This window comes from Parambassis ranga, chromosome 12 (genome assembly GCF_900634625.1).
Source record: "Parambassis ranga chromosome 12, fParRan2.1, whole genome shotgun sequence".
NCBI lineage: Eukaryota > Metazoa > Chordata > Actinopteri > Ambassidae > Parambassis > Parambassis ranga.
The window spans coordinates 12,820,261-12,847,789 of NC_041032.1; the positions used below are offsets into that span (position 1 = coordinate 12,820,261).

At 42.7% G+C, this 27,529-nt stretch overlaps 2 protein-coding genes across 10 annotated transcripts; both read right to left on the reverse strand.

Moving 5' to 3' along the window:
* Nucleotides 1–70: 70 nt before the first annotated feature.
* cdk5rap2 (CDK5 regulatory subunit associated protein 2) lies at nt 71–26,846 on the reverse strand. 9 transcript variants are annotated; one of them, XM_028418457.1, is made up of 51 exons: nt 26,655–26,846; nt 23,723–23,778; nt 22,021–22,082; nt 21,276–21,386; nt 20,779–20,855; nt 20,557–20,674; nt 20,270–20,448; nt 20,039–20,186; nt 19,900–19,953; nt 17,223–17,342; nt 17,008–17,127; nt 16,825–16,917; nt 16,453–16,671; nt 16,190–16,360; nt 15,987–16,097; nt 15,772–15,909; nt 15,493–15,672; nt 15,187–15,381; nt 14,887–15,078; nt 14,583–14,712; nt 14,351–14,490; nt 14,141–14,257; nt 13,864–14,007; nt 13,670–13,782; nt 13,446–13,585; nt 11,994–12,134; nt 11,801–11,904; nt 11,538–11,681; nt 10,992–11,060; nt 10,722–10,906; nt 10,267–10,609; nt 8,708–10,187; nt 8,458–8,559; nt 7,903–8,051; nt 7,393–7,793; nt 7,055–7,287; nt 6,777–6,828; nt 5,603–5,775; nt 4,676–5,011; nt 3,704–3,829; nt 3,492–3,608; nt 3,201–3,390; nt 2,685–2,806; nt 2,253–2,465; nt 2,053–2,142; nt 1,699–1,961; nt 1,456–1,605; nt 1,242–1,380; nt 1,089–1,135; nt 899–953; nt 71–523 (listed from the first exon to the last, which is right to left on the reverse strand). In XM_028418457.1, exons 1-51 carry the CDS (start codon nt 26,705–26,707, stop codon nt 393–395), a joined length of 8,736 nt encoding a protein of 2,911 aa, XP_028274258.1. In that variant the 5' UTR covers nt 26,708–26,846; the 3' UTR covers nt 71–392. The 9 variants fall into 9 exon arrangements, with proteins under 9 accessions (XP_028274258.1, XP_028274259.1, XP_028274257.1 ...); XM_028418458.1 differs by having other exon boundaries at nt 3,492–3,605; nt 10,992–11,063; XM_028418456.1 differs by having other exon boundaries at nt 10,992–11,063.
* Nucleotides 17,397–19,891, reverse strand: LOC114444055 (uncharacterized). Its single transcript, XM_028418466.1, has one exon. The coding sequence runs from the start codon at nt 18,532–18,534 to the stop codon at nt 17,422–17,424; it is 1,113 nt and encodes a 370-aa protein (XP_028274267.1). The 5' UTR covers nt 18,535–19,891; the 3' UTR covers nt 17,397–17,421.
* Nucleotides 26,847–27,529: the final 683 nt, after the last annotated feature.

Sequence of the window (27,529 nt, forward strand, 5' to 3'; positions counted from 1 at the left end):
GTCATGTATGCTGGGTGGTTGTGTAGGGGTATAACAGTTGCATTTGGAGAGATAGAGAGAGGGCCATCCCTAGTTAAAACATTTCTTTACTGCATTTGCACATAATTCCTTTAACACACTCTAATCATCCTATACATAAACCAACAGGTGCAAATAAGTCAGTAATAAAATACAGTTTCCTGTTTTCATCTGCATCATATAAAAGAAAAATATTTAAACTGCATTACTGGATCACTATGTACAAATGCTTTATCTTTTAAAGGGGGAAATGCTTTTACAACTTCAGTACCTACAATAAATCTGATTCAAGGCTGGGCATGTGCAATAAGGATAAAAAAAAAAGGCTTTGATTTGTGGGGCTAAGGTGACGTTTACAGCAGAACACCCGATGTTTAGTAGCTGCAGTCCAAAGAAGCATCAGGGTCCTCAGAGTGCCTGCCTGCAGTCTGTTCAGAAGGGGACACACAGGTCTGCTCAGGCAGAGAGTCTGGAGTGTCCGCTAATGGCCATTGACTGGGACCTCCTGAAACACAGAAGATACAAGTTCTCAGCAGACTGAAAACAGGCACCGATCCCAAGGTAAAACCACACAATGTTAAAATGCTTAAAAAAAAAACAACCTCACATTAAATTAACTTCAAACATGCATCAGCTGGCATCTTGTTTTTTGAACGAATAGTTTGAAACGCATTAGTACACACAAATTTCAAACTGTTCCTTGTAAAGATGCCTTGGCCAAACGGAGAATTCTGTTCATGCATAGTAAGTGAAAATGTTTCCACAGAAACAATAGGATTTATAACTTATTTTAGTGAGAGAACCCAAAAATATGTTGGCATGTGCTTCATGCAGGAGGTGAAACTCATGCATCAGATCATTCTGAAAACCTGCAACTGACCTTCGCCTGGTCCTGCAGACAGCCCTTTCAGGTTAAAGAGTGTATTGTAATTTGTCTACCGTTATTTTATAAACAGGACAAGAAGGGGACAAAAAGAGTGATTTACTGAAGGAGAAGTCATCATTATAGGTAAGAACATTAGTTTGACACCTTAGACCTGGGTGTAGTTTGTTTTTTGCAGTAAACTCACCTCTAAATTCCCTCTGGCTTTCTTCAACACTCCATGGGTCAGAGACACTACAAAGCAGAACAATAATATGTTAAAGATAAGAACCAAATTAATTGACAACAATCCAGAAGCTCAAATTAGATCCAAATGCGTAATCAAACGAGATAAACGTACACTGATCGATGATGACTCTCTCCATGCCCTCTTTGAGCTGATTGGTGGTGCGCAAACGTTTAACGGCTCCACTCAGCATTCGCTCCTGCTGTGTCAGTCGGCTCTTCAGTCTGGCGATCTCATTTTTCAAGAGTTCATCCTGATGATCACAGAAAGGTATTTGGTCTGCAGATTCTTAATTACACAAGATTACAGTGTATGTGTTTGTGTTTACCTGCTGGTTGTTGCCGCTGTCCCCTGCTGTGTTCCCAGCTGGCAAAGAGACTCTCCACACCAGTTTGAGCAGTCGACCGGCCTCCTCTAACACTTGCTGCATGGTGTTCATGCTGCTGGATAAACTGTTAAAATGCTGCTGTTGTATCACCTACAAAGATGGAAACACACTTGTTAGATATAATCAGTGCATATTCTGTAAAGAAGGTCCAAAGTGCAGCTTAAAACATGATCTGATGTGTACCTTGTTGTCAGAGCTTTGCTGGTTGAGTGTGAGCCGGCACTCCTGCAGTTGTGCGTCCATGCTGCGCGACAGCTTGCGGCCCTCTGAGATCTGCTTCCGGAGGGCGTTGTAGTCTTCAATCAAGCCCAGAATATGGCGACCGTTGCGATTGGCCCACATCCGGTGACCTGGCACCAGCCGAGACGGTGCGCCTGAGGCGCTGTCACCAGAGCTGCTGCTGACTGACCTGCTGTCCACCTCCGAATGAGCATGACATTTTGCATCTGAACAGAACATGTCCAGATGTTTAAAAAAAACCATTGGTCACTCTCTAATGAACACTAATAACTTTCATCAAGTCCGAGATTTTCTTACCATGGAGTACACTGGTGTGCTCGGTGTGACTCTGAAAAGAGTGACGTAAAGCATCGCAGCCTTCACGACCTGGCGACCTGCCTCCTTCATCTACAAACAAATGTCCAAACCAGCACTGATGAGACCTGGCAGATTCCTCTGTATGACTTCACATGACTTCAGAGATCATTAGCATATGTATTGCTTTGCTTTGTGTTTACCTGGAGAGGACACCAAGTAGTTGATGTTGATGGTTTCAGAGTGACCGGGCCCTCTGAGCAGCTGCTCCTCCAGTTTCTGCCGTAAAGCCGTGTTGGTCTGGATGCTCTTCTCTAGCTGCAGCCTCAGGTGTCTGATCTCAGAGAGAAGCTCCCCCAGGTCCACAGAGCCAGAGGAAGAGACAGGACCAGGGTCCTGGGCTGTGTCACCTGATCCTGGAAAAAAAAATCCATAAGGTAAATATCCTCTTACTCAGTATTTTCAAGCATCAGAGAAAGGTCAAGAAGAGAAGCAAAATGAGGCAGGAGCTTTCATAATGTAGGGCAGAGATTAAAGTGATTTCTTCAGGGACCTGTTTTTAGACAATCTTATGATATGTGTCTGTAAATCCGAACTCAAAAAATCCAAGATGTTTGGCAAAAATCATACAGTACCATTGCGTTTACTGAAATCAGTCTTCATCTTTTCGTAAACGTGCAGCTCCACCCGCAGTGACTGGAGAAGATGCTGAGATTCAGACAGCTGCTGCCTCTGGAGCTTCACCTCACACTTCAACCTGCAAACAGTGTCAGTGATCGGTCAGTGTACATCTACACTACCAGAAAGCATGAGAAATAAAAGGGATGCACTGATGTATATGATACACAGCATCACAAACAAAGCAAGTGAAAGGGAGAGGAGCTGACAGTAAACTGGACTCCTGGTTTTGAGTTTCAGCCTCACTCAACTGTGTCAGTAGGACCTGGAGTAGGAGGTCACATACCATCATTACGGCCTGTGCGTGTGTGTTCATGAAGGAGCCTTTAAATGATAGACTCTCATGTTTCAGAGTTGTACTAGTAATATGGAATAATGATAATAGTAATGACTCTTTAGAATGGTAATTAGCAGCTGTGGAGTTTCAGGTTGCACAGAGGAGGTAATGACACTGTGTGCTGTGCTAATGTTACCTGTGGAGCTCCTCCTTGCTGTAGTGCAGAGAGTCCTGCAGCTGTGAGTTCTCCTGACTGCTGTGCTCCAACCTCTCCTGCAGGTGGCCGTTTTCCTGCCTTAGAGCTTCACACTCCTTCCTGCTCTGCTCCAGTTTGGCGGTCCGCCTGGCCAGAGTCTCCCGAAGCTTCTCGTTCTCCTTCTGCTTGTCTGGATTAAAACATAGGTAAATTCAACACCATGAGTGATGGATGTGTTGCAAATAATAAAGGCTTCAGGATGTTAGATTGCATATTTAGAAAGTATTTCACCTCTAGATCCCACGCTGAGCTGTTCCTTCAGGGCCTGGTTTTGTCCCCAAAGGAATCGTACCTCGTTAACCAGCTGACCCTGCTCTTCATTGCCGTGGATGAAGATGTTGGTGGCTGCTGAACACAGCACATTCACACGGTCGTGTTATCTACACATACGACTATATGGGATAAAACTCCTAATAGATCTGTGCTGTGGTAGAGCTGTGTACCTGACTCTTTCTCCACCTCTGCTAGTCTCTTCTCCAGCTGTTCCCTGAGGCGGTCATTGGTGCGAATGCTCTCCTCCAGGCGTTGTCTTAAGGCTCTTATCTCCTGCAGATGCTCTGCCAACAGGTCTAACAGACATGCACAAAGCTGAATTTAAAATGTTTTCTTTAAAGAAAAAGCCCAAACACATTCACAGAAACCGAGAACTTTGAGACACATTAACAAAAACCTGAAGGAGTAATTCTACTTTTTAGTAGTTTTTAGTTTGTAGCTTCTGCATTTGCAATGCAGAAGCTACAAAAACAGTAGTCCCATGCAACTTGATGCCATCCTTTGTTGATCATTGTATACATTGTAAAATATGAATTTCTTTCAAAAACATCAACAGTAAAATTATTATTTAATTAAACATCTGGTGCCTACCTGATTAAAAACAGCATCATCAGAGCTCCATTTAACTGTTTTTACATTAAGAATATAAGTTACTGTACTAAGCCCTAGCTTCAACGCTAACCCTAACCCAAGCTGAAACTAGGGCTAGAGTTAGAGTTAGGAAGGTTGCAGACATGTGGTTCAATGATCGTATTCGGCTCACTGAGAATTTAAATTTAACTTCACAGTTTTTTAAAAATTCTATTTTTCAATGAGAGTCTATGGGAGTTTAGTGCCAATTTAACTTCACATTTCTCCAAAACGCTGCAGTAGATGTTTATGAAACTCACTGTGGTGATAGAGAAGAGCCTATTTAACAATAATCCAGTGAAATATCTGCTGCAGCTTTGAAGGATTATTAATAAATTAAATAATAACCCTAACCCTAGCTCTAAACCACCCACAGCACCCCCTGCCAAAATATACGTGTCTTCCAACAAAAGCAGAACCAGAGAATTACGACAACATGATCTTTCTAAATTATAAACAAAAATAAAACAAGTCTAAACATGGGACTCAATCAATATATGACCCATATTTACCTGAATTCATCATGTGGGTCTGCTCTCCAGTGTTCTTTTGTGAGCCAGCATCTTGTTTCTGTGCCTCTGTTTGAAGCCCTGAAACCTCTTGGTCGTGGCCTTGATCCTGTTCCTGATGATGGGAGCTGGTCTGGGCCATGATGGAGCGATGCAGGTCCAGTTCGCTGCGCAGTGTGGTGTTAAGCTCCTCACTGCTCCTCAGCTGCTCCTGCAGCCTTCCGTTCTCCCTCTGTAGGCCCTGCAGTCTACTGGCAGCATCCCTGTGACCAGACACACCTTCCTCTTGAGCTCCTCCTCCATGAGCTGCTCCTGTCCAATCAGTGGGGTGTCTCTGACCTAAACAAGAGGACAACAACACTGAAAATCCATCCTTAAAACCACTTGTGATTAAGCTTCACTATCTTTCAAAAAAAGTAAAAAAAAAAGTAGGTGTTGTGGCAATTACAGAAATGTGAGTTTGGGTCTGCAGGTCCTCTCACATATCCACTTGTCTCTCTAATAGCCTTCACTGCCTCTTTCCCCAAAAGGGGAACACAATTTGAAGATTGAACCGGATAGGTGCCACTGAATAATGCAACTTTAAGTGGAGGCGGATTGAAACTGGACACCTGCTCTGTCCTTGGCAAGCATCCTTTGTCCTGAGGGACGCCTCACTGCAACAGAATGGATCTGAGTGGAAAATAAGTGCCATTACAGGCAGTGACTAGGCCTGGCTGTGCCCTCAGACAAGGTAATCTTTACTGGACAAGAAACTAAGAAAATATGAATCTTTAATGCAGCAAACTGAGTTAATCCTAGCCTAGCCCACGCTATACCCGTCTTAACCCTTATCATGTGGGACACTTAAGACTATAATTAGACCTGGCTTTCACACCCATTAACAAATAAATTCCACTATGTTTAAGCATTACAATGAGGTGCGCTTACTGTGAGCTCGACTGCCACCTTGTGTGGTTGGGCTGCTGTGGCAGGAGAAAGACGTCCTGTCTGAGTGGTACAGGTCAGAGAGAGAACTGTGGTGGCTGCTGGGAGTCTGGCCTCTCATTTGGCTCTGCAGGCTCTGGATTATTCGATTCTTCTCCTGCAGCTCTTTGGCCAGCCTGAGAAGAAGAGGAGGAGGAGGAGGAGGAGGAAATGGAAGAGGAATGAGTCATGTTAATACCAGCTCAGACGTATTCAGGAACACCCAACAGCTGGATTTTCTCGTAACTTCATCTCAATGGGTGTTGGAAAGAAAAAGAACAGCACCCAAAAAGAAGAGACATAATGAAGAAAATATGTTCTAACTAGAGGGCTACAGAGAAACACACAGCTGTAAAATCTGAAAGACAAGATCACAGCAAATGTCATGCTGCACATCTATCCGGATGAAACCCACTCACAGGTCCAGCTGCTCCCTTGTACATTCAGCCAGGCTAAGGTTTTGGTAGACGAGGAGGCTGACATGCTCCTGCAGCTGCTCTCTCTCGCCCTCTAGCTCCAGACGCAGATTATCTATCTCCTGCTGGATCCTACAGAGGCTATCGGGAGGATCTCTTATGCCCTCCTTATAGGATAACAGTGACTGTGATGGCTGCTGAAACTTCCTAACATTGACCACAGTGGTAGTAATATGGATTAACGTGTCTCAGTATGGGGTACTTACATTTCTTATGCAACAAAGAGCGTAAAACAAAAACATACAAATTTTTGTTTTTAGAACCACAAAAAAATTCTACAATTATTAACAACTGTGTTACAGGTTTATCACTGTGTGTGTATTCTCCTCTAACTTCTCAGACACCAGTGACCCAGTTGGGGGCAGTATGACCTTAATGTTTTGGTTGCACAAGACAAAATTAGGTCAACAGCAGGAGGCTATTCAAAACCAGCAATACATACACACACGGCCCAGGGTCATAAGGCAAGTTGGGGGGGGGGGGGTTAAAAGGGTCATGAGACAAACATCAGCAGCTCAGCTAACATCCCCCAAATGTTACGCATATGACCTAAAAAAAAACTCCACTCATTCTTTACAGCAAAACAATGCTTACTCTGAACACACAGCTGATTAACATGTGACATACTGAACGAATGATTTATGGGATATACTGGGATGTACCTGCGAGACAGTTCAAGAGCTGCCACATCCTCATTATCCAGATGAGACTCTCCTACAAGACAGAGGAAAAGATGCTGTCAAAGACCTGTCTGTACAAATCAGTGACAAGTGACTGCTCCTTTGTGTTTTTCTCATCCCATTGTGTCTTTGTTATCATTTTAAGACATTTCTGCACAGCACCTTTCTTTAATATTTTATTAACTAAATATTCACATCATCATTATATGTTTGCAGGTGTGTTTAAGCACAGGAAAAATAAGTTTAAAGACGGCGACTACCTTTGTCCAGCCGTCCCTCCAGTCTGTCTAGTATGCTGAGGCTCTTGTCCAGCTGCTCTTTCACCACCTCCCCCATGTAGTGGTCGACTTCTCCAGCCTGCAGCAGCTCCTTGAAGGCCTTGTTCAGCTCCTCCAGCTGCTGGCGCTGCAGGGCTCCGAGCCTGCGGCTCTCCTTGATCTGCTGTCTCAGCTGTGACAGCTCCCTGGCCTGCGACTGCACCAGGGAGTCCAGTCTGTGGTGAGGATGCATTGAGGGCATGTAGAGAGGAATCAGACATCAGTCAAGATTCACAATGAGAGTGCAATTTTAACAGTTGTCTAATAATGAAAATAGTGACCTAGCAGGTGATGTAGAGCGGCTGCGGTTCTGAAGTTGTTCACTCATGCTTCTGTTCACTTTCCTTTCTCGTTCCAGTTCCACATTCAGCTGGCTGGGTTTATCCTTCATTGACTGGTTGTCCTCTTTCTTTTTCTCCCTTATTTCCCCACTTCTGTAGCTAATATTTTTGCTACGGTCCTCTCTAAATGTGCCTTCTTGGTCCCTGATGATGGAAGGGTCAGAGGAATTGGCAACTAGGTCACTGGAGAGGGAGTTCCTGCGCAGGAGGCTTTGCATCTGGAGGATGATTTTGGTTTGGTTTTCCAGTTGCAGCTTGAGCTCTCTGACTTGCGCCTGAAGCTGCAGAGGGTCCTCAGAAACACCATACTCATCATAGACCTGCAGACTTTTCAGACTCACCTAAATATAAATAAATGGTTATTAGTAAATCAAATTGTACAAAAACGCTAAGCAACATCTACACTGCTCAACCTCAATGGATGTTTTTTAGCAAACAAGAGGGGAATACCTTGGCTGAGCTGAGAGCTGGTGAGCTAGGGTACGGGGTGCTGGAGGTTGAGTCTAAGTTCTCAGTAGAGGAGAAGGTGGCCTGTTCATGTTTCAACAGGGAAGGCAGGCTGGAAGCGCTGCAGCTTGGATTCACACCCACCTCTAGGTCTGGAAACACAAGAGGAACTAAATGACTTTAGTAAATTGATAAACAGTGGTGCTACATGAGGAAATAAATCACAGCTAGACTGGAATTAGAGAGGAAATACAAGTGAAAGGTTAATCGGTGCTTGAAAGACATCCCCAAACTTTAAAAAGGGAACATGCAAGAATTTGTCAATGCAAAACATTGACAGCCCATTTTATAAGGGAACAGTGCAGAAAGAAGTCCCAGGTTAAATCCAGAAAAGACTGTGTGGTTATGACACCCAAACTGAAAACACTTCAAGATCAGAGACAGCGGTTTCCTTAGTTCACTCCTCATGCAGACATACGATTGAGAGAATCTATCCATGTGTGTGATTAGTGTTCACTCAGCAGACAGACATGCACAGTCTGTCTAAAAGCTGTCTACCTGTGCTACTGCTCTCTTCCCTATCGTTCTCACTCTTGCCACTGGTTTCGTAACCCAGGTCCTGCAAATCCACCTGCACACCTTTGTCATCCTGCTCAGGAGCTGGCATTGGAAGCAATATATGTCAGGTTAGAAAAAAGTAATGAAAATCATACAGAATCTAGGTTCTCTTCTTTATGGTGGTCCTGATCAGTTTGGATCAAAATGGTTTCAACTTTGGGCATAAAAGGATTTAAGACTGTTGTCTTACCTCTGCGAGCAGTTTCAGGGGATGACGTGTTGGTGAGAACAGTGGCCAGTTTCTCCTCCAGGCTCTTACATGCCTTCTTTTTCTCCCTCAGTGCCTTGTGGAGAGCCTCCAGTTGGACCTGAACATTTGGTGGTAATCCTTTGGCATCCTGCACTGTCCTGTGGGCCCCGCTCTCCCCTCGGCGGCCTCTCTCTTCTTGCAGGGAAGCCTGAAGTTCAGATATCCTCTGAGAATAATCACTGAATATCTTATACAGGAGGCAGAGATGCTGATGGAGCTCTTGTCCCTTTGTTTTGGCTGAAGAGGTGGACTGATTGCTGCTGGATTTGGTGGCTGGGAAGCAAGGGTCTTCCAGCTTTTCCTTCTCTTGCAGGGCTGTCTGAAGTTTATCTAGACTCGCTTGCAGGTCAGGGCTGATCTGTGACGATCTACTGGAAGTCAAGGAACCAGGATTTGTACAGTGTGCCGTTAAAGAAGTGATGGCAGACTCAGCTGCATAGAAGCAGTTCATTAGAACTTTGAACATTTCTTGATTTAAACTGTTGCCAGAACCTTCGACAGCACCATGGTGATCCCTTGACTCATTTTCTGTAAATGTCTTTGCTGCTCTTAGTTTCTCCTGTAGCTCTGCATTGAGCCTATTCTGCTTCCATAATGCCTCCTGTAAAGAGTCTGCATGCCGCTGCAGGTCATTCAGAGATCTCTCAGTACTGCCAAATACTCCTCTTGAGCTCTCCTTGTTTGAAGCTGTGTTTAGCTGCTGTAGAGTATTTTCTATCTTTAAACAAAGATCACTAATTTCTGGATTCTTTTCTTGGCCGTCAGAGGAGGTGATTGCTCTCTCTGCCATATTCAGAAGCTCAACAAGCTGGTTGTTGAACTCCTCCTTCTCCTGTAGGGCTTTCTGCAGCGCCATGCATCTACTATGGAGGGCCACATCGGAGTCCACTGAACCAAAACCTGTGTGTGAAGCCAAACCACCCTGGCTGTCCAGACTACAGGCTGTCAAATAGGCGATGGTGGATTCTGCGGCCTGTAAAGCCACCATGTACTGATGATTAGCCCGGTCCTTTTCCTGCAGCTGTGCATGAAGCTCTTCCCAATCGGCAAGCTGCTCATTCAGTTTGTTGATCAGGGTCTCCTTCTCCTGGCATTCCTGGTGAAGAAGCTCCAGCTGGCTGAAAGGAGCAGGGTTGACCTGGATGTGATCCAGTAATGTTCTGGCTTCTGAGCCCATGTCGGATATTTCTGGACTGCAGCTATGATGAGCATATCTGAGGGTGGAGGACGGAGAAGTGCTCTGCAGTAGTAAGGAGGGGGAGTCTGTGTCTGTACTATACGATTGCTGGTCAGACCCATCATCCATAGTAAGGTGCTGAAGTGCATCAGTTTTCATCTGATCAGTGCTTATGGATTGGGCGCTGCCGCTAGCTTCCATTCTCAGTTTCACAGGTACGGGGAGGCGAGACTTGACACTGGCCTGTAATTAAAACAAACACATATTTAAACCACTGACAGATAGGGAACATTACGGTCTGTCTTTGTGAGGCAAAGTTTACCCTTTGTCTTGTGACATGCTGCTTTGCGCTCCTGTTATGTGCCTGGCCTTTAGTTGGTAGATTCTCCTTTTTGTCTGCAGCGCTGACAGTGGTTACAGAAATCTCGTCTTCTGACACCTCATCCGATTTTTTCGCTCCCCTTTCTTTCAATAGTTTGAAGCTCTTGGAATCACCTTTCACCCTGGCATGTAGTGCTTCATCACTCCTTCTTGATTCAGCCAGCCCTTCACTGCTGTTCCCTGAGGCATCAGTGCTCTCTTTCTCTTTACACTCAGTAGACTTTTGTTCCTTTAGGAGACCCCGCAGCTCTGCATTTTCTGACCTTAGTCTTAGCAGTTCATCTCTGTAATAAAAAAAACCCCGCAATATTCAGTTTACTATTTGGACTGAATTGATGCTTAAGTAGAAATTTAAATAAGCAGTAAGCCCTGAACAATGCTGAAGAAAAGACCCACCTAAGGTGCAGGGCTGATGTGGATCTACAATCTCTCAGCAGAGATTTAAGTGCCAGTTCTCCATTTCTTGCCCTACATTCCTTTTCTCCGGTGTCCAGGCTACCATTACCAGAATGAGCATGCTCTCTACTCTGGCCAAGGCCACTGTCCACACTCTCATCATCCAACAGCTTTCCAGACACCATCTAAAAAAAAATACAAAACTCTGTTGATTTAAAATTACACACGTTAAATCATAAGCTCTTTGAATAATGATTGAGTATTTTATACCTGTTCCACTGCGATCCCACTCTGGCTCTCTTCATTTAGATCAGAGGGGCGTGTCTGCATCTTCTCAAGCTGCTAGAGTAATGGGATGGGAGGCGAGTATGACACACATGGCTCGGTAAAATAAAACTTAAAGAGGGAACATAATCCATAAAACACTGCACAGTAACAGCAGAATGGCATGATGTGTCTAATGTGGCATGGTGAAGAAAGAACATTTTGTGGGACACAGAGATAAAAAAAAATACAGGGACTGGTTAGGAAAGAAGAAGGATAGAGAAAAAGGAAGGTTTCTATAACAGACAAGAAACACACTCATTAGAGAATTAAGACATGGAGAACCACAGAGCAAGGAGACTTTAGTAACTGACTAGACAGAGCAGAGGTTAAGAAGTAGGTTCACAGGTTAGAAAGGAGCTAATAAAGATGGATGTTAGACAGGACTCATGATTCATTAAGTATTTTCTAAAGGTAGACAAAAAAATCACTAATATGTAAAATGTATTTAAGACGTTTCACCATTTGCAGCATTTCTTTGTAGCCTCTAACCTGTTTCCATTGACTACCGCTGGCCAGGTCTTTGTCCTCTTTGTCACAACTATCATGATCCGATTTCTCCACTAGTGACAATCGACTCTGCAGTTCATCGTTTAAACTCTGCAGTGTGCCGACACAATCCTGCAGCTCCATCACCTGCCACACAAACAGAATCCTTTTTAACCATTTGTTTAATGACTACATTTTCCCTCTTAGGGCATTTTGGTGACACATCTTTCGTGCTCTATAATACATTTGTCTGGAAAGGAATTCACCTTCTGTCTGAGCTCCACAGCCGAGAGCTGAGACAAGCTGTCATCCTCTCCCTCTCCAACACAGATGCTCATGTAGGAAGTCTGATCTCCAATAAAAGTGTCACCTGAAAAACACACAAAAAAGGTACCATCAAACAAAACTCATAAAAAGTCTATAAACACAGATAGATTTGAATAAACTGAATAAACTTACCACAATCTTTGGCTCCACCGTCCCCTCCTCCACGGTTCTGGATTGCTCCTAAGCGAGCCTGCAGAGAGGCATTCCAACGTTGGGCATCTTCAAGCTGGTGTCTCATGCTCTCCACTTCTTTAGGATCAATCAAGTTCATACCTGAAGACATAAACAGAGCAGCTACAGCCAGGTGTCTTATGCATGCATTATTTCATGTAAGAAATAATAGAATACTGCAGTTGTCTTTTGAAAATAAAATATTCTAACATTATATAGGCACACACTGACCAAGAAGCTGAGCTTTACCAGAGGATGGCATGACCTACACCTTTGGACAACAAGAGGACCACGATGAATGTAAATGTAATTTTTAGTCTGAAAACTGAAATAACTAAAAGTAATATATCATCATATTCTATGTATGTATCAATAATGCTTTAGAATAATACAATTGACATAAAATGTATAAAGAAAAGTGTCTAAAATGCAAAAATTTTTAAAAAAATGAAATCACTTTTCGTGTCTGTTAGTCAGTGAATAGCATATACACTCATATATGTACAATGAACAATTATATAATCAAACCCTAATTACCCCTCTACAGCATCTAACACTGAATGTGAGCCATGGCCCTGTTACTTACAGCTGACCTATTTATACACCTGGCTCTCTGTGCACAGGGATGTGGGAGGAGCATGCAGCTGACGTGCACACACATGCATGTGGACAGCCACAGTTATTTGGATTAGAGGTCAACCTCAGTGCACAGTGACACTTTTAATTTGTCACTGAAGGACTAACCAAATAACATTAACTATGTGATGTCAGAGGATAATAAACTTACGGCTTTTTAGGATTAGATTCTATTTCAGTGATTCCTCTTTAATGGTGCATCATCCTCTAATTCCATCAGAAAACAATATAAAACCCTTGACACTTTTATTGAAAGTGTTATATAACATATACATATATATACTTGCACATAAACATCTAATTCATGTGACAGATGGTTGGGTGGGGTTGGCTTAATAACCAGAGGGATATGAGAGAGGTGATGCAATCAACACATGGCCATGCTTTAAAAAGACAAAACAAGCATGATGAAAGTAAGAGACAGAGAGAAGACAGACCTTTATTTATGCTTTTGAGATGGAAAGACAGGTGTGATATTGATACGTTTACTGGGTGACATGCAGAGACATGCAGATGAGGATGTGATGATGTAAAGAACGATGGACAGAAAAGTACACAAAGATGGAAGGCGGAGCGACAAAGAGGGGACATGAGCTTGTCAGCAGGACTTATGAAGTAGACACTGAACAAAGAAGACAGGGGTGTTTCTGTTCGATTGTTCCCTAGGAGCTATAAAAATACTTCCAAAGATATCTTTTTAAGTTCTAACACCTCAAGTGATACACTTCTTTTATTTGACACCATTATCGTCTATATCCCAGTGAGATTGCACCGCACCTTCTCTGAGTTTGGCTCTGTGTATCTCTTGCTCCAAGTCATCTCTTAGCTCCTCGTTAGCTTTGATGCCATCTTCGAGCTGCTGCCTGAGTAGCTGCACAGCTGTCAGTTCCAGTTGTAGAGCATGGAGACGCTGGGAACTGTAAAACACAGTCAAATCCACATAAGGTTTATTCCAACCAACCAGGATTTTTTTTTTTTGTTTTATACCAACAACACCCTACCTGTCCTGTTCTTTCACAGTCCTGACCAGGCTGGAGTAGAGCTGCTGTTCAGATCTCAGGGCTTTGTTCAGAGCTTCATGCTCCTGTTGCAAAGCTATAAGGCCGGGCAAAGCCTGGGGACAAAACAGAAGGTGTCTTAAATGCTGCACATCAGGCAGCATTTTTTTGTAAAGTACAAGTAGTTAAACTTTTACTTCTTGCTGGCTGTCTCCTCCAATCATGGTCCTCTCCCTTTGAGGGAGCACAGGGAGTGACCTCTCAATGCCAGAGCCAATGACATGATCCTGGGTGTGATCTGCCAGACTGTTGCCTCTTTGACCCAGGCGTTGGTGAAGAATCTGCTCCAAAACATAAATAAAACCAAATGAACCAAGACTGCTGATGAAGAGTCCACTGAGCTTAAACAGAGAAAGTAAGCCCCTTAAGTAAAGCTACTGTGTGACAACAGTTTGTGAATGGATGGATCCTTACACTGATAATCTCCTCTTTGGTCTTGAGAGTGGCAGTCAGTGACTCAATATTAGCAGCCTGACCTTCATTACGACCCTCTAGCTCAGACAGCAATGACTGGAGCTCAGCCAATGAAATCTGGAAATAAAGAAAGTGATGTAGGGTATTAATTAATAGCATTTTTTAATAACAGTATGGCAAGTATGGGCAGAATGCTTCTACCTCACCGACCTTTAGTTCGTTTTCTCTCTTCAGTGCTTTGTTCAGTGCTTCAGTTTTCTGTGCCAACTCCTTCTTCAGGATGACAACTGTTTTCTTGGAGAGTGGATTGTTTTCCTGACTGTCCTCGCTGTTCCTTCTGGACAGCTCAACTTCAGTGCAGAAAGAATAGAACCAAATGTAAGACCGACGTGTTCTAAAATTAGATATTCAAAGCGGGGATTAAAAAATCTCAAGGCCTCACCCTCCTTCTCGTCCAATCTCTCTTGCAGAACCTGAATATTTTGTCTGAGCTCCAACACAAGATCCGGCTCCCCCTTCTGCCTCATCTCTGCCAGAAACTGGTCTCTCTCCTGACCACGCTGAAGAAGCTTCTGCAGATTTAAAAAGATCAGAAGTTGGTACACTGAAAGATATGCAACATGTCATCTGAACTCAGATAACAGCATGTCTTATTCTCTCTGAGAGTCTTGGGTTTCTTTTCCTGTTAAGCATCTAAGTCGAGCACATTTTACAGCTGAATGACTGTGTATCCCAGATGATCTTACATTGATGAGGTCATCTTTTTCAGCAAGCAGGGCTCTGAGTTCTGCAGTCTCTAAATGACCCTCCTGGACTGTGGCAGAGCTTTGCTTCTCTGCAGTGATGAGCTGTTGCTGCCTGTCAGCTAACTGCTTCTTCAGTTCTTGAATCTCTTGACTGCGTTCGGACAACATGCGGTTGTAGTGCTCAGCAGACTCCTGGGTACACAAAACAGTGAACTTATACCTTAATAATCAATTAAAGTATATATATATATATATATATGTGTCATCTTTGTGTATTATGATTCATAATTGCATACAGACCTTGAGAAGCTGGTCCTTGCTGCTAATTGTGGCTAACAGTCCTTCCACAGCACTCTCATTGTCAGCAACTAGTTTTTCCCTGGCCTTCAAAGCCTCAGCCAACATTGCTTCTTTGACCTTTAACCTCTGGCCCATCTGTTCAGCAAAGTCACGTGCATGACTCTGGGACTGGCTGAGCATTGACTGAGCAATTTCCTAAGAAAATTTAATTTACAGAGTCAGATCTTCCTCACATAATCATCTTTAAGCATCCTGTGTGAGAATGGACAAAAAGCACAGCAGAGGGTGAGAGAAGGGACGACAAACCTCCAAATCTTTTGTCTTGCCTTCCAGGGAGAGCGTTAGCTGGCTGATGATAGAGTCTTTCTCCCTCAGTGATCTGTTGAGATTGTCTTCTACATCTTGCTTGGCTCTTTGCAGATTCTTTAGGGTGTTTGCAAGATGCTGTAGCTCTACATCTTTCTCCTTGATTAAGCTATCAAAATTCTGGAAGGAAGGAAATGGACAGGCACATGCATCACACTGAGCTACATTACTGGAAATACCTTAAGGTTTTCCCCTTTAAACTTCCTCAATGCTACTTACATTGATGGTTTCTTCATTATGTGTCAGCAAATTATTAAGCCTATCCAGATCTCTTTCCCTTTCTCTTAGTGAGAGCTGCAGCTGATGGATCTCATTGTCTTTCTCCTCAATGGCAGCAAATTTCTCATCCTGTGCTTGCTGTGTGAGCCAAACAGAAGACTGTTAGAATCAAGTCAAAGTCACTGCTGAGAGGATCATACAGAGGGATTACTAACCTCAAGAGCCCTCTCCTTTTCCTTTAGCCTTTGCCGCAATTTGGAAAGCACACTGTCATTACCTGCTGGACTTTTGCTTTGTTCAAAATCTCTGACCATATTTATGTACTCCTGAAGAAGACAGAAAAACTGTGTTAAAATCTGAAAGCATTTAATGATAAATTGTGAAGTTGAATCTTTATATGTTCATGTTTAGTTTTCACCTGTAGCTGCTGCTCTTTGTCAGCTAGAGTGGATGTGAGCCGCTGGATGGTAACTTCATGGGCCTGCAGTTTTCTTTTAGTTTGGTCCAGCAGCTCCTGGTACTGCTGCTCCAGAGCACTCTCCTTCTCCCCCATCTCCCCACTCAGCTTTTTAAGCTGATTGTTGAGATCCTGAAGGGGAAATAGTATTACTCTCTCACATAGAAGCTGATCTTCAGGTAACAGGTAGCAGAAAGCCTGATAGAGTCTGAGTGCAGTCTTACATTCAGGGCTTTGTCTCCTTTCTTCTTCTGTTGTTGGAGGTCCTCCAGTTCCACCTCAAGCTGGTCCTTCACCTGCTGCATGTCAGCCAGCTCCTGCTCCTTTCTGTCCAGGGCACGCTGCAGTTTTTGTGCTTCAAGCACCTTGGTATGGTGTTCTCCTTGGAGTTGGGCCAACTCTGTTTGCTTTGCCATTAATAGGTTTTGGTGCTCTTCTACTCCCTGCAGGACATACACAAGAATTGTTCATGAACGTAAGATGCTTCATGTCTAAACATGAAGCTAAGAGCCATGGGTGTACTGTTAAAATCATCATATGGCGTGAAGGACTGATCAACAAGGTTTGGGTCTATTTGAACGTTGTATCTGACATGCCTGGTATTTCTGTAGTTGGGCTTTATGCGCTGCCTCTCTGGCCTTTGCCAAAGCGTCATCCCTGTCCTCAATCTCATGACACAGCTCAGCTATCTGTGGAAAAACAAAGGACAGACAATTTTAGAGCTTTGCATAATGTGCTCATAATTCATAATTATTAACAAAAAAAACGATTCATCATACCTCTTTTTCCTTTTCACTGAGGACCTTGGTGAGCCCCTGGATGGTTTTATCTCGCTTCACAGCATTTTTCTTCTCAGAGTTTAGATCATTCTCTTTCTCCTCTAATTTTCCTGTTAGGGTCTGTTTACAAAAAGGCACTGAGTCTTCTCATACAATGTAACCAATCAGTCTTATTGAAAAATTCTTAAATAAGGCAACATGCCATCCTACTGTACCTTGTTTTGATTCTGAGAATCCTCCAGTGTTTTCATCAGAGTCTCGTTACTGATTTTGGTCTGGTTGAGCTCTTCAGTCAGCAGTTTATTGACAGACTCCAGTTGGTTAATGTTACTTTTCTTCTCAGTGAATCCAGAGAACAGAAGAACAAGAGAAAAAAGGGAACAATTATTACAAGAATGTTCAGCAACAAAGCTTTTACCCGTCACAGCCGATTAGCTCCACTACAGTAAATTTTCCAGTTGGGAAATAAACTACCTTCACACCGACAGGGGTGTACTCATCGTCAAATTCCTCTGTAAGGTCATGCAGAGACTTCCATTCTGCTTCCCTATGTCTGCGCTTGACTCGGGTGTTGAGAGAGCCAGCATTTAACCTCTTTAAGACAGGGATGTGACTGCCTGCAGGTGAAGAGACTTGCTGTCTAGAGATGCAGCGCAGGAGCTGGATCAGGTCAGAGATCACAGAGGGCTGTGTGGCGGATCTGTGGAACAGCGCTTTGGCTTGAGCCTTTCCTCCTGGGTCATTAGGGGAGCCATATCTGGCAACAGACACCCTAGGCTGACTGAGTTTTTGTTTGGGTGGAGGGTCTGGAAGGGTATCTGAAGAAAAGTCTCGATTTAGTGACTGCAAGGATGCAGAACGACCTTTGAATCCAGGTCTTGGAAGAGTGCCCTTCCGTTGGACCAGGTCAAGGTACAAGTTCTGCGAACGGTGGTGTAAGCCTCTGAACCCAAAAGTCTTCAGCGAGCCATCCAGTCCTGTCCCTGATCCCAGCCTACTGGTCCTAAGACCTGATCTTCCAGAGAACGGCCCTTTACAGACAATTCTATCCAGACTCACACACCTTCTCATGCGATTCCCTACATGACCACTTCCACTTTCTTTGAAATGCAGTCCTTCATGGGTAAGCTGATATGCAGCCTCGTCTTCAGGACTGCCCAATTCAGAGGACCTGAGTGTGGTTCTGGAGCCGGTGCTGTCTTTATCACTCTTGTCTAGGCTTGGGTTATTTTTGTAGTAGAGGTGGGCAATGCACTGCATCAGGTGTTCTTTCTCCGCCTGCAGCTTCTGGAGCTGACTGCTGTGCTCCTCCTGCAGCTGGCTGATGTTGACATCACACTCCACAACCTTTTCCAACTGGAACACACATTTCCCGCAAAGGAACTCCCCACGACCATCGCGGGTTACCTCCCAACCCAGAACATGGGACAGAATGACTTGTAGTTTCCTCTTCCCTGATGAGCTAAAGATCCAGCGACACTGGCTTCCCCCCAGGCGAACACCACATATTCGACATGGGTCCCTCATGGCACCTTACACCTTCCAACTCACCCACTTAAAGAGCGACGAAAAAAAAAACCTCACTGGCACACAAATTGTTCAGTGACCTAACAGCCATCAGCCTGCCAGATACAGAACAGCCATCTATCATTTTCTCACTTCACCAGCAAGTGAAGCACAGAGGAGAATGACTGAGGGCAAAGCACTATAAGCCCTAAGCCTTAATAATCCCTGCTCCCGCCTCTATTCCACTCTCCCCCACGCATTCAATCAGATCAAATCCTCTAGGACTGCTGCAGTAATTTGTGCCCAATGCCACACCTTCTCTAGAAAACCTCTTTCCAAATACCCTGAAAACACTATTAGGTACAATGGCGGGCACACATGCAGATGCCTTTGAAATTAACTATTGATAACGGCCATTTGCCCCATTAGAGTGCATCCTGCCTAGGAGTACAGCTGCATAGCCGCTCTGTGATTATAGGATGTGTTTTCTGGCAACTTTTGCTATTGCCACTTTCCATTACCTCTAACCTAGAAAGACATTTAGAAGTCCCATCAACCATCCTTGGGAGAAACATTTCACTTGATCTTTTCATAATCCTTTGCAACAGATGAAGCACTTGCAGTTGTTTACCCTGATCATATAAAAACAGATAACAGTGTTTGTTTTTCTTTACTGAATAAGAGACACCATAAATAACTCAGAGGAACAGTCTCCAGACAGCGTGGTAATCCAGTCTTAATACAATGACCTGAGTCCAGACGCCAAGGTCTGACGAGAAACCATGGACACTGCCCAACTAACAGCTTTCTGCTAAGAACGTCAACACCAGAGAACTTTAACCAGCAGCTTGCGTAATGCTTTAATGACCACTTCCACAGGGGAGAGCATTGCAAATAGTAAAACCCAGTTCATGCAACAACCTCTACAAATAATGTTACAAATATGCAGAATACAGAAAACCAGCAAGATCATATGATTCTGATTGTCCCCACTTTCATTAGGTAGCAATATTGTTATTATCTGAAAATGGAACCAATGGTAAATCATACATTAAGGTCAAACATTAGTGCAACAAAGCACCAAACGTCTGCACCAACTGCAATGAACACAAATAAAACCGTACCAGAAGGCACACAAAGAAAAACAAATTTCCAGAGGGCTCCCAGAACAACAACAAAAATTCCTCTCAAGTCATCAGCACCTCCTTCATGCACCACACAAAAAAAACACCACTTGTGTGCATCTATAGTTTGAGAGTTTATGACACATAAATGAACCATTACATAGTAGTTACTCCCAGAAAGGAGTCCAAGTGGTCAACCAGCAGACAGAGTGTACTGTAGTAACTAAAAGTCACAGAGTTTAGAGAGAAACTCAGCACCAACCTGATGGTCTGGCTGTGTTTTATCCTTCTCCCTGTGTACCTCGTCTCTAAGTGCCTGAAATACAGACGGTCACAGATGTCAGAAGTTTAAAGTAAGGTAAGTTCATTTGTAGATATTCATGAATATTTTAAATTCACACCTCGAGTTCCTGATCTTTCCTGGCAACAAGATCAGACAGCTGTTTAACACTGTCTGGGGTTGGTGCATCTGTCGGCTGGTCTCTGCTGCTCCTCTGCTGGTTAACAGCTTCCTGGTTTTTTAAAGTGAACTTGAGCTGCTCGATGATACTGGTAAAGAAAAACATTAAAAACACTTAGATTTTTAAACAGAAAAACTTGAACATGTCAAGCTTTATGTCCTATGTTCTTACTTGTCTTTCTCCTGCAGGGCCTGCTGCAGGTCCTTGATTGGACTGGGCAGAGAAGCAGGGGTAAAGGTGCTTGGTGAACTGAGGGCCTGAAGCTGCTTCTCCATGTTTATATTCTTAAGCTTCTCTTGCTCAGCAATGGCTGCCATCTTCTCAACCTCTTCCTCTGCTGTTCGCAGACACTGACAAAAAAGCAAAAACAAACCCATTTAGAAAACCTGTGATCTTTTTATTGTACAGCATTGCACATTATTTCCTATGTAAATAAGCTATAATAATTTAGTTTTTACTTGTTCAAGCTCGACTATCCTCTTGTTACATGCATCTCGGAGTGCATCCATGTCCCTTTGCACTTGCTCTCGCTGGGGTCCTCCTGATTCCCGACCTGCAAGACTATCCAGCGCTTTGCTAAAACACAGAAGGGATTCATTTAGTATATTTTTACCACTTTGCTGGATTGAGCTTAAATGCTGTATGTGACTTTGGACGACATTGAAGAGAGTGATACATACGATGCAGAAACAAGTAGCTCCTGTTTCTCTGCCAGCTCCCTTTTCATAGACTCCAACTCCACCTTCAGCTCAATATTCTAAAGACAGATAACATTTCAGCAAAAATTGCACATCAAAAACAAGAACACTTTTTTTTCTTTGTGGTGGGTTCTGACAGCCAAACTCTTAATATGGCCACAATAATAATTCTCAAGGTTTATCTTGGAGTATGTACATAAAAATTAAATTCTTATGAGGCACTTCGCTTCTCATATTCAATCCAAAATAAACACACACAGACTGAAACATTTCTTAAATCAGGAGATTCCAATGTGCTTACACATCCCACTCCAAACAACAAAAAAGCAAGACTGCTGTCTTAAGAAGATAAAATTAATTCCAGCTGTTGTTGCTGTTGTGATCTCATTTAGTACCGGTAGGAAACACTGAGTCACAAGAAAATTAGCGCTGAGGGGGACATGTATGAAATACATCAGAAATTAAATTAAATACAACACCGTTTTGAAAATGTCTTCTGTGGAGTCGTCACATTTCTGCTGCATGCGCTCCTCCATGAAGTAAATGCGCAGCTTCAGGTTAAAGTTCTCCTTCTTTAGAGCTGTGATTTGCTGCAGAAAAAAATGTTACAAAAAATTATACGCAGAAAAAAACTTTAAGGTATACTCTATGCTTCCTTTAATTATTTCAAATGTGACCAAATATAATAACCGCAGTTGGGAACTGTGGCTGTGGAGAATATCAGACTGGTGTGTTTACATGGCAGAAAGGGGCCATGTGCATGCTTATTTTAAAAATGAAGAAAGGCCCTCATGCTTGTGTGTGTGTTTGTGTGTGTTAAGTAGACTGTGCATCATTGTGCTCCAGGCTGAGAACTACATACATCTGGTAATGGGGGTTGGGGTAAAGGGAGGAGGTACATGTCTGGACCCCCTCAGTAAAGCTCTAATCATGCTGCCAGCCAGGCAGCAAAAGCCCCAAAACTAAGCATGCTGCATTCCACTTTAATGCTGAAATATAGACTTCAGTCCATCTCAGTCCTCCTCCTGCTCCTCCTACACACAACCTTCATCACTAGATCTCCATAAATGGTCAGTATGGCTGTTTTAGACAGACTGAGGATCAGGTTAATATGCTGTTTTTTGTAGTAGGGTAAAAGTTAACCGAATACCTCATACACTGCATCAATGTGAATGCACCAATAAGAAGTCATTATCATTAGAACGGTGGATATAATTCACTCACATTCTCATAGTCCTTCATGGTGAGAGCTTTGATAGGGGACATCTTGTCGGGAAAGGATGGAGCTGTAAGGCAACAACAAAGGATGATATGTTTACTTATTTGAGTCACACCTGCAGTATAGCATCTGTATAGAGCAGAGAATATCTCCTACTCTGTGCTTTTATTTTCCCTCAGAGTGCTAAAGAGAAAGAGAAAGGGTCGTGTCTTTTACTGCATCAGAGGTGAAACAGCTTCTGGAGAACTGCCCTGTTTAGACCAGCTGAAAGCAGCCCACAGCTGATCATGTAACACCGACAGTCAACAACACATTTCACAACACCAACGCCTGATGCATCGCTTGCTGCTGCACGTCACACTTACACTATCAATTGCTTGTTTATGTACAAATTAGGTGGATGCTTTCACTTTTATCATTTTTCACTTCAGTGCATGTGAATAATTTTAACATAAACACAGATCTAGAGCTCCACAAATGGTATTCATTAGCCTTCATTACTCCCATGATTCCTGGATCTTCCTAATCACTGCTGCTGCCATGTGTGAAACGGAAAAGTATTGTTTAAACTCTACAATTAAAGAGAAAATCTATATTAGTGTGGGCCTTTTTTCCATTATACTCTAATCCTAACCACCCCAATCAATGCACTTGTTACTAACGTTCCACCTCATTTTTTGATCAAACAAAAACAATAATTAAACCTTAAATGACAAGAATTGTCATAAGGGAAGCTCAGGGCAATGTGACAACTTGATGAGTTCTTTCTTTGTGGTAACACTCATCCACCATTGACCCAAACAAACTTAAAATCTAAAGCTGAAGATAACTTGTGCCTACATTAGCATGCCATCGGGTTAATGGCATGCTAATAAAAGATATCAAACTGTGTGAAATTGTGACAGAAGATGATGTCTGCTAGACAGAAAAGAAAACCAACACTGCACTGACTGCAAAATATTGACAGGAAAGCTTAGCTGACACAGGAATTAATGACAGAAAAGTCTAGATGGAAATAATCAGCCAGTCAGGAAAGTGAAACTTCTACACTGATCCAAACATAGCTCAAACCATGAATACAACACAAGCTGAAACTTGCAATGGCTCCTAACATAAACACAAATCTGTGGACAGATCTTGAACATGCTGGAGATAAAAATTCACAAGCCGAGATGACAGTATGTTAACATTAAAAGAATGGTTCAGTCTTTATATTAGTTTGTTGCAGGACATTATACTTTACCTAACCCTTAACAAATTATGACATTAGCCAATAGTCCCTGGACCTTTGTTCACATACACAGGACAGGCGGTGCCTATTTCTGTGCCTTTTTAATAAAGTAATTCACACAATCGTGATACTTGATGGTTGTCTGCCTCAGTGTTTCTATGTATTTGTGCTCACAACTGACTTGACAAAAAGCCACAGATGCTGACCTATATTTACAAATTAGTTGTTTACAGCTGGCTTGCATGTATTAGTCGAGCCCTGTGTATACTGTTGGCATACAACCAGAGCATGACAATGAATTAGAAACGGGATTAGCTCATTGTCAGCATCTAGCAAGTCCCACATCACAGCTTTGGAGACAAATGAGTGGGAGGTTGCAGCAACAATTCAGCAGCAGTATTAATTAATACACAGGGGGAGGACACACCTGAGGAAGAAAGAGAACAGCAGGAGAACAAAGGAAAGTCTTACTGTACCTGTCATGCTGTCAGAGGAATATTCTCCAGCATCTATGGAGTCTGGCAGTCTGCAGCTGAGGACAGAATCATTTGTTAGTGATGTAGCTGTGATTAATGATAAAAATGCACGGTTAGATTTTCACCATATTCAGCAAAATATCTTCTTCACAATCTTCCCTGCTCCCTATCCCATCCTACTCTTCTATATACACTGAATATATGTGTGTGTTTTTTTTTTCTTCAAAACGCACAGTGTAAGTATTACTCACGATGGTCAGCTCCACTGAGCCCTAAGGACGCTCCATAAATAGCTTAAGAATGACTCTCCGCTTCATTTACATCCACTCTGGCAGAACCTCCATTCAGTGTGTGTGTGTGTGTGTGTGTGTGTGTGTACATGTGTGAGCCCATGTGCCAGTGGCAGCCTAACTCTCATCAAACAGACAGAAGGGAAGACAAACGGGGAAACCAGGGGACCGAGAAGGCTTTCATTGGTAGACAAGTAGCGTTCTGTGATTCTGATCAGCCAACCATCACACAGTGAGGGGACAGTGGCGTCACTTATAAACACAGTACAATGCACCAAACATCAGAACACACAAGTGGGTCACACAATGCACTGACACAACTAAAGTGGAAACACCAATCACTACCACATCAAGTAGTATTACTGTTTGTTAAAGCATAAGAAATCTGAGAAGCTCCGAGCTCATGTTCGTCGACCCTGACCTTTGCGTCTAAAAATATTAAGTTCAGCACTGAATAACTTCCTCCCAGACCTTCTGTGTCATTGAAAACACAGCTTCAATGTGACTGTTCTTCCATTGCAAAGTTCTAGTTACAGCACGATGTGACATATTTTATACCCACATATTGATATATTGACTGCTGCGCTTCACTTAAACACAATACGAATAAACAATAACTTTTTAGAAAACCTTTTAGAGGACATTATGAGCCTTGCATGTGACCTGTATCTCCTCTCCTCCTCTGAACAAACCCCGTCCTTTTCCAGGCTTTCTATGTCTCTGAGACACACGCTGTATTTATAGCTGCTTGGGTATCAGACTGCAGCCATAATGACACTGCTCTTCCACATCTTTGTTTTTCTTTGGCAAACACTACTGTCAACTCATATAAAGCAACATAACAGCACAAAGCAGGAAGAAGATAGCAACGCACAACAGCCTGATTATGCAAAAGTCAATCACAGTGGAATGAATGCAGCTTATAGACACTGATCAACAAAAAACTACCTAATTACATAGCAGTTTGACACTTCTGACACAGTGCGTGAAACAATTTGAATATAGGCATTGTAACTACGAAAAAAAACTGAACTCGTGTTAAAAATTGTGTTGACAACTATTGCATCACTGAGGGTTCACATGCCCAGCAGCCTCTTCCTGTGTTAAAGGAAAGGAAGCACTTTACACAAGGGCTGTGATAACAACAAATGGCATAAATATGTTTGACAAATTCGCCACAGAAATTGTCTCAAATTAAACACTCATTGAGAATAGAAGTTTATACAACAAGTCTTACTAACAGTGTTGCCACTGCTGCAGTTATAGTTGAAGTAACCCCTGCAGGGGAAACAATTTAAGAGCCTGTAAACAGTGACTTCCTCTTTTTCTCACTTTGTTCAGCTGCTACAGACAAACATGGAAGCAGCGAAGCTCTCGACGTTGAAAAAAAAAAGCCATAACTAAAACAACTGTAAACAAATCATATTTTTGAAAGTACAGGAGTGATCCAAGTTTCAGAATTACCGAATAAGTAATTCACACCACTAGACATATCAGCTAACATCTTGGATTACTGAGTCACGCTTACCACCTGGATGACCTCTTTCCAACAGAACACAGCTGGGCTGGGTCATTTAAAAGGAAGCTAAGCAGGGGACACTACAACCCTAAACACACAGAGATGCTGTAACTACATTCTCAGTGGAGCAGAAAAGCTATCAACTATAGCAGATACATATAGCAAACACTACTCAGCAGCATCACAGTGTTGTAACGCTAAGAATGCATGGTTCACCTACCACAATCACACTCTTCTTTCATGTCACGGAGAGCACGCAGGAATAACAAAAACACAAATGTAAGACGTTAACTCCATATTTTGTACAGAGGCTGCAGGGAGACGTCGCCGCTGCAGTCTGAACCGCTGCTACACACAATTTCCGCTTTCTTTCACTCTGTGAATAACAGGTCAACAAACCGACCTACCAATATCACAGCAACACCCTGAATATGAGCCGAATATGATTTATACAGGGAATATGCACCGGTAGTCAATAAATGGAAGGCTGCGCCATGTTTATATCCACTGTACTTGTTTATCATTGATTTTATTTCTTATAACATTTTCTGGGTCACATAAACACATTTTGGAGAATAACTATGTATTATGTTTTTTGTAGATACTTCGTCTAAAATTAAACAAAAACATCATAACCATGGTCAGTCAAATATAATTTCTACAGACACTAAATCAACCCGAAGTGGACGGTTACTGTGTATATTGCCAACAACACTACATATTACTACTACTACTACTTTAATTTATCCTGTAAAAATGTCGACATTACATGTAGTTATTGCAACATGGTGTTATGATTTCACATGTATATATATAGTCTTCCAAATGTCAGACGACCTAACTTGGCTACAAGCAGAAAAAAAACACATTTCTTGCAACTGCTAACGTTAAACAAGCTATACAAAATGCTATGTGTGCACAATTATCAGTGCTAAATCCATAGTAACTTGATTAAGTAACGTTATATATCTAAAACAAGGCAACTCGAGTGCCTATTTGTTACAGCCAGGGCACATACAGTGATAAGTATAGTAAAAGAAAATACAGTTTCGGATTAGCTACAACATGTAGCACTGCTCTAACATGCTAGCGTTAGCTTGCTAGGTATCGCTATAGTTTTTACCTTCCGTTGATGTCAACGGGCAGCGTCAGATCCTCCCCCACGACGGAATCCATAATTGTGGCTCACTTATAGTGTGTTATCGCTAGAATAATGTGACATTTTACCGACCGGACGCAATGTAAACTTCAAAAAGCGGGACGGAATTCAAAATAGTCCAGGCTACCGCCATCACGATGTGGTAAACGTCACCATTGTGCACGTTGGAAACTCGTGCTGCGTTTAGGCGCTGTGGAAAATAATTTGAATTTAGGGGATAAACTCACTGTTGATACATTTAAAGGACGAATATGACGATGTAGACGTACAACAAGACACACTATGTGCTATAATGACTTTTTATCCGGTTAAAGTATGTGTCCATACTGATACTTAGAAAGAAGACTGCGGTTTGCGACCTCAAATGTACCCATTTTCGAGCAGCCGCAAAGGCAGCACGAAACAGGGTGGATCCTGGGACAAATGATTGGCCAAAGCAAACAGTTTTGGGGAGGTTCATAAAGGATCAAAACACGTCAGTTTGAAACTTTTTCCTTGGTTATGTTAGTGTTTCTAAAACATTCAAGCCAAAGTAACACATTTATGTTTATAGTCCAAAATGGAAAATTGTAGCCTTGTTGACAAAAGCAAGGCAGGGAGGTATAAAGAGGCTGTGCGGTGTGCAAAGGGGCCACATTAGGGCCAAGTGTTTGTCACAAGGAAATAAACCCTTTATGTGTCTGACCCTGTCCTTTAATTTAATTTGAAAACAGGATGAAACAGAAACAGATGGCATGTCTGTTTGTGTGGTTCACACATTCATCAAGCTCCTGCAGCATCATTTGTGGTGGGAGGGATAGTGGGTGTGTTGCATGATGGCGCAGCATAATTAACATGTA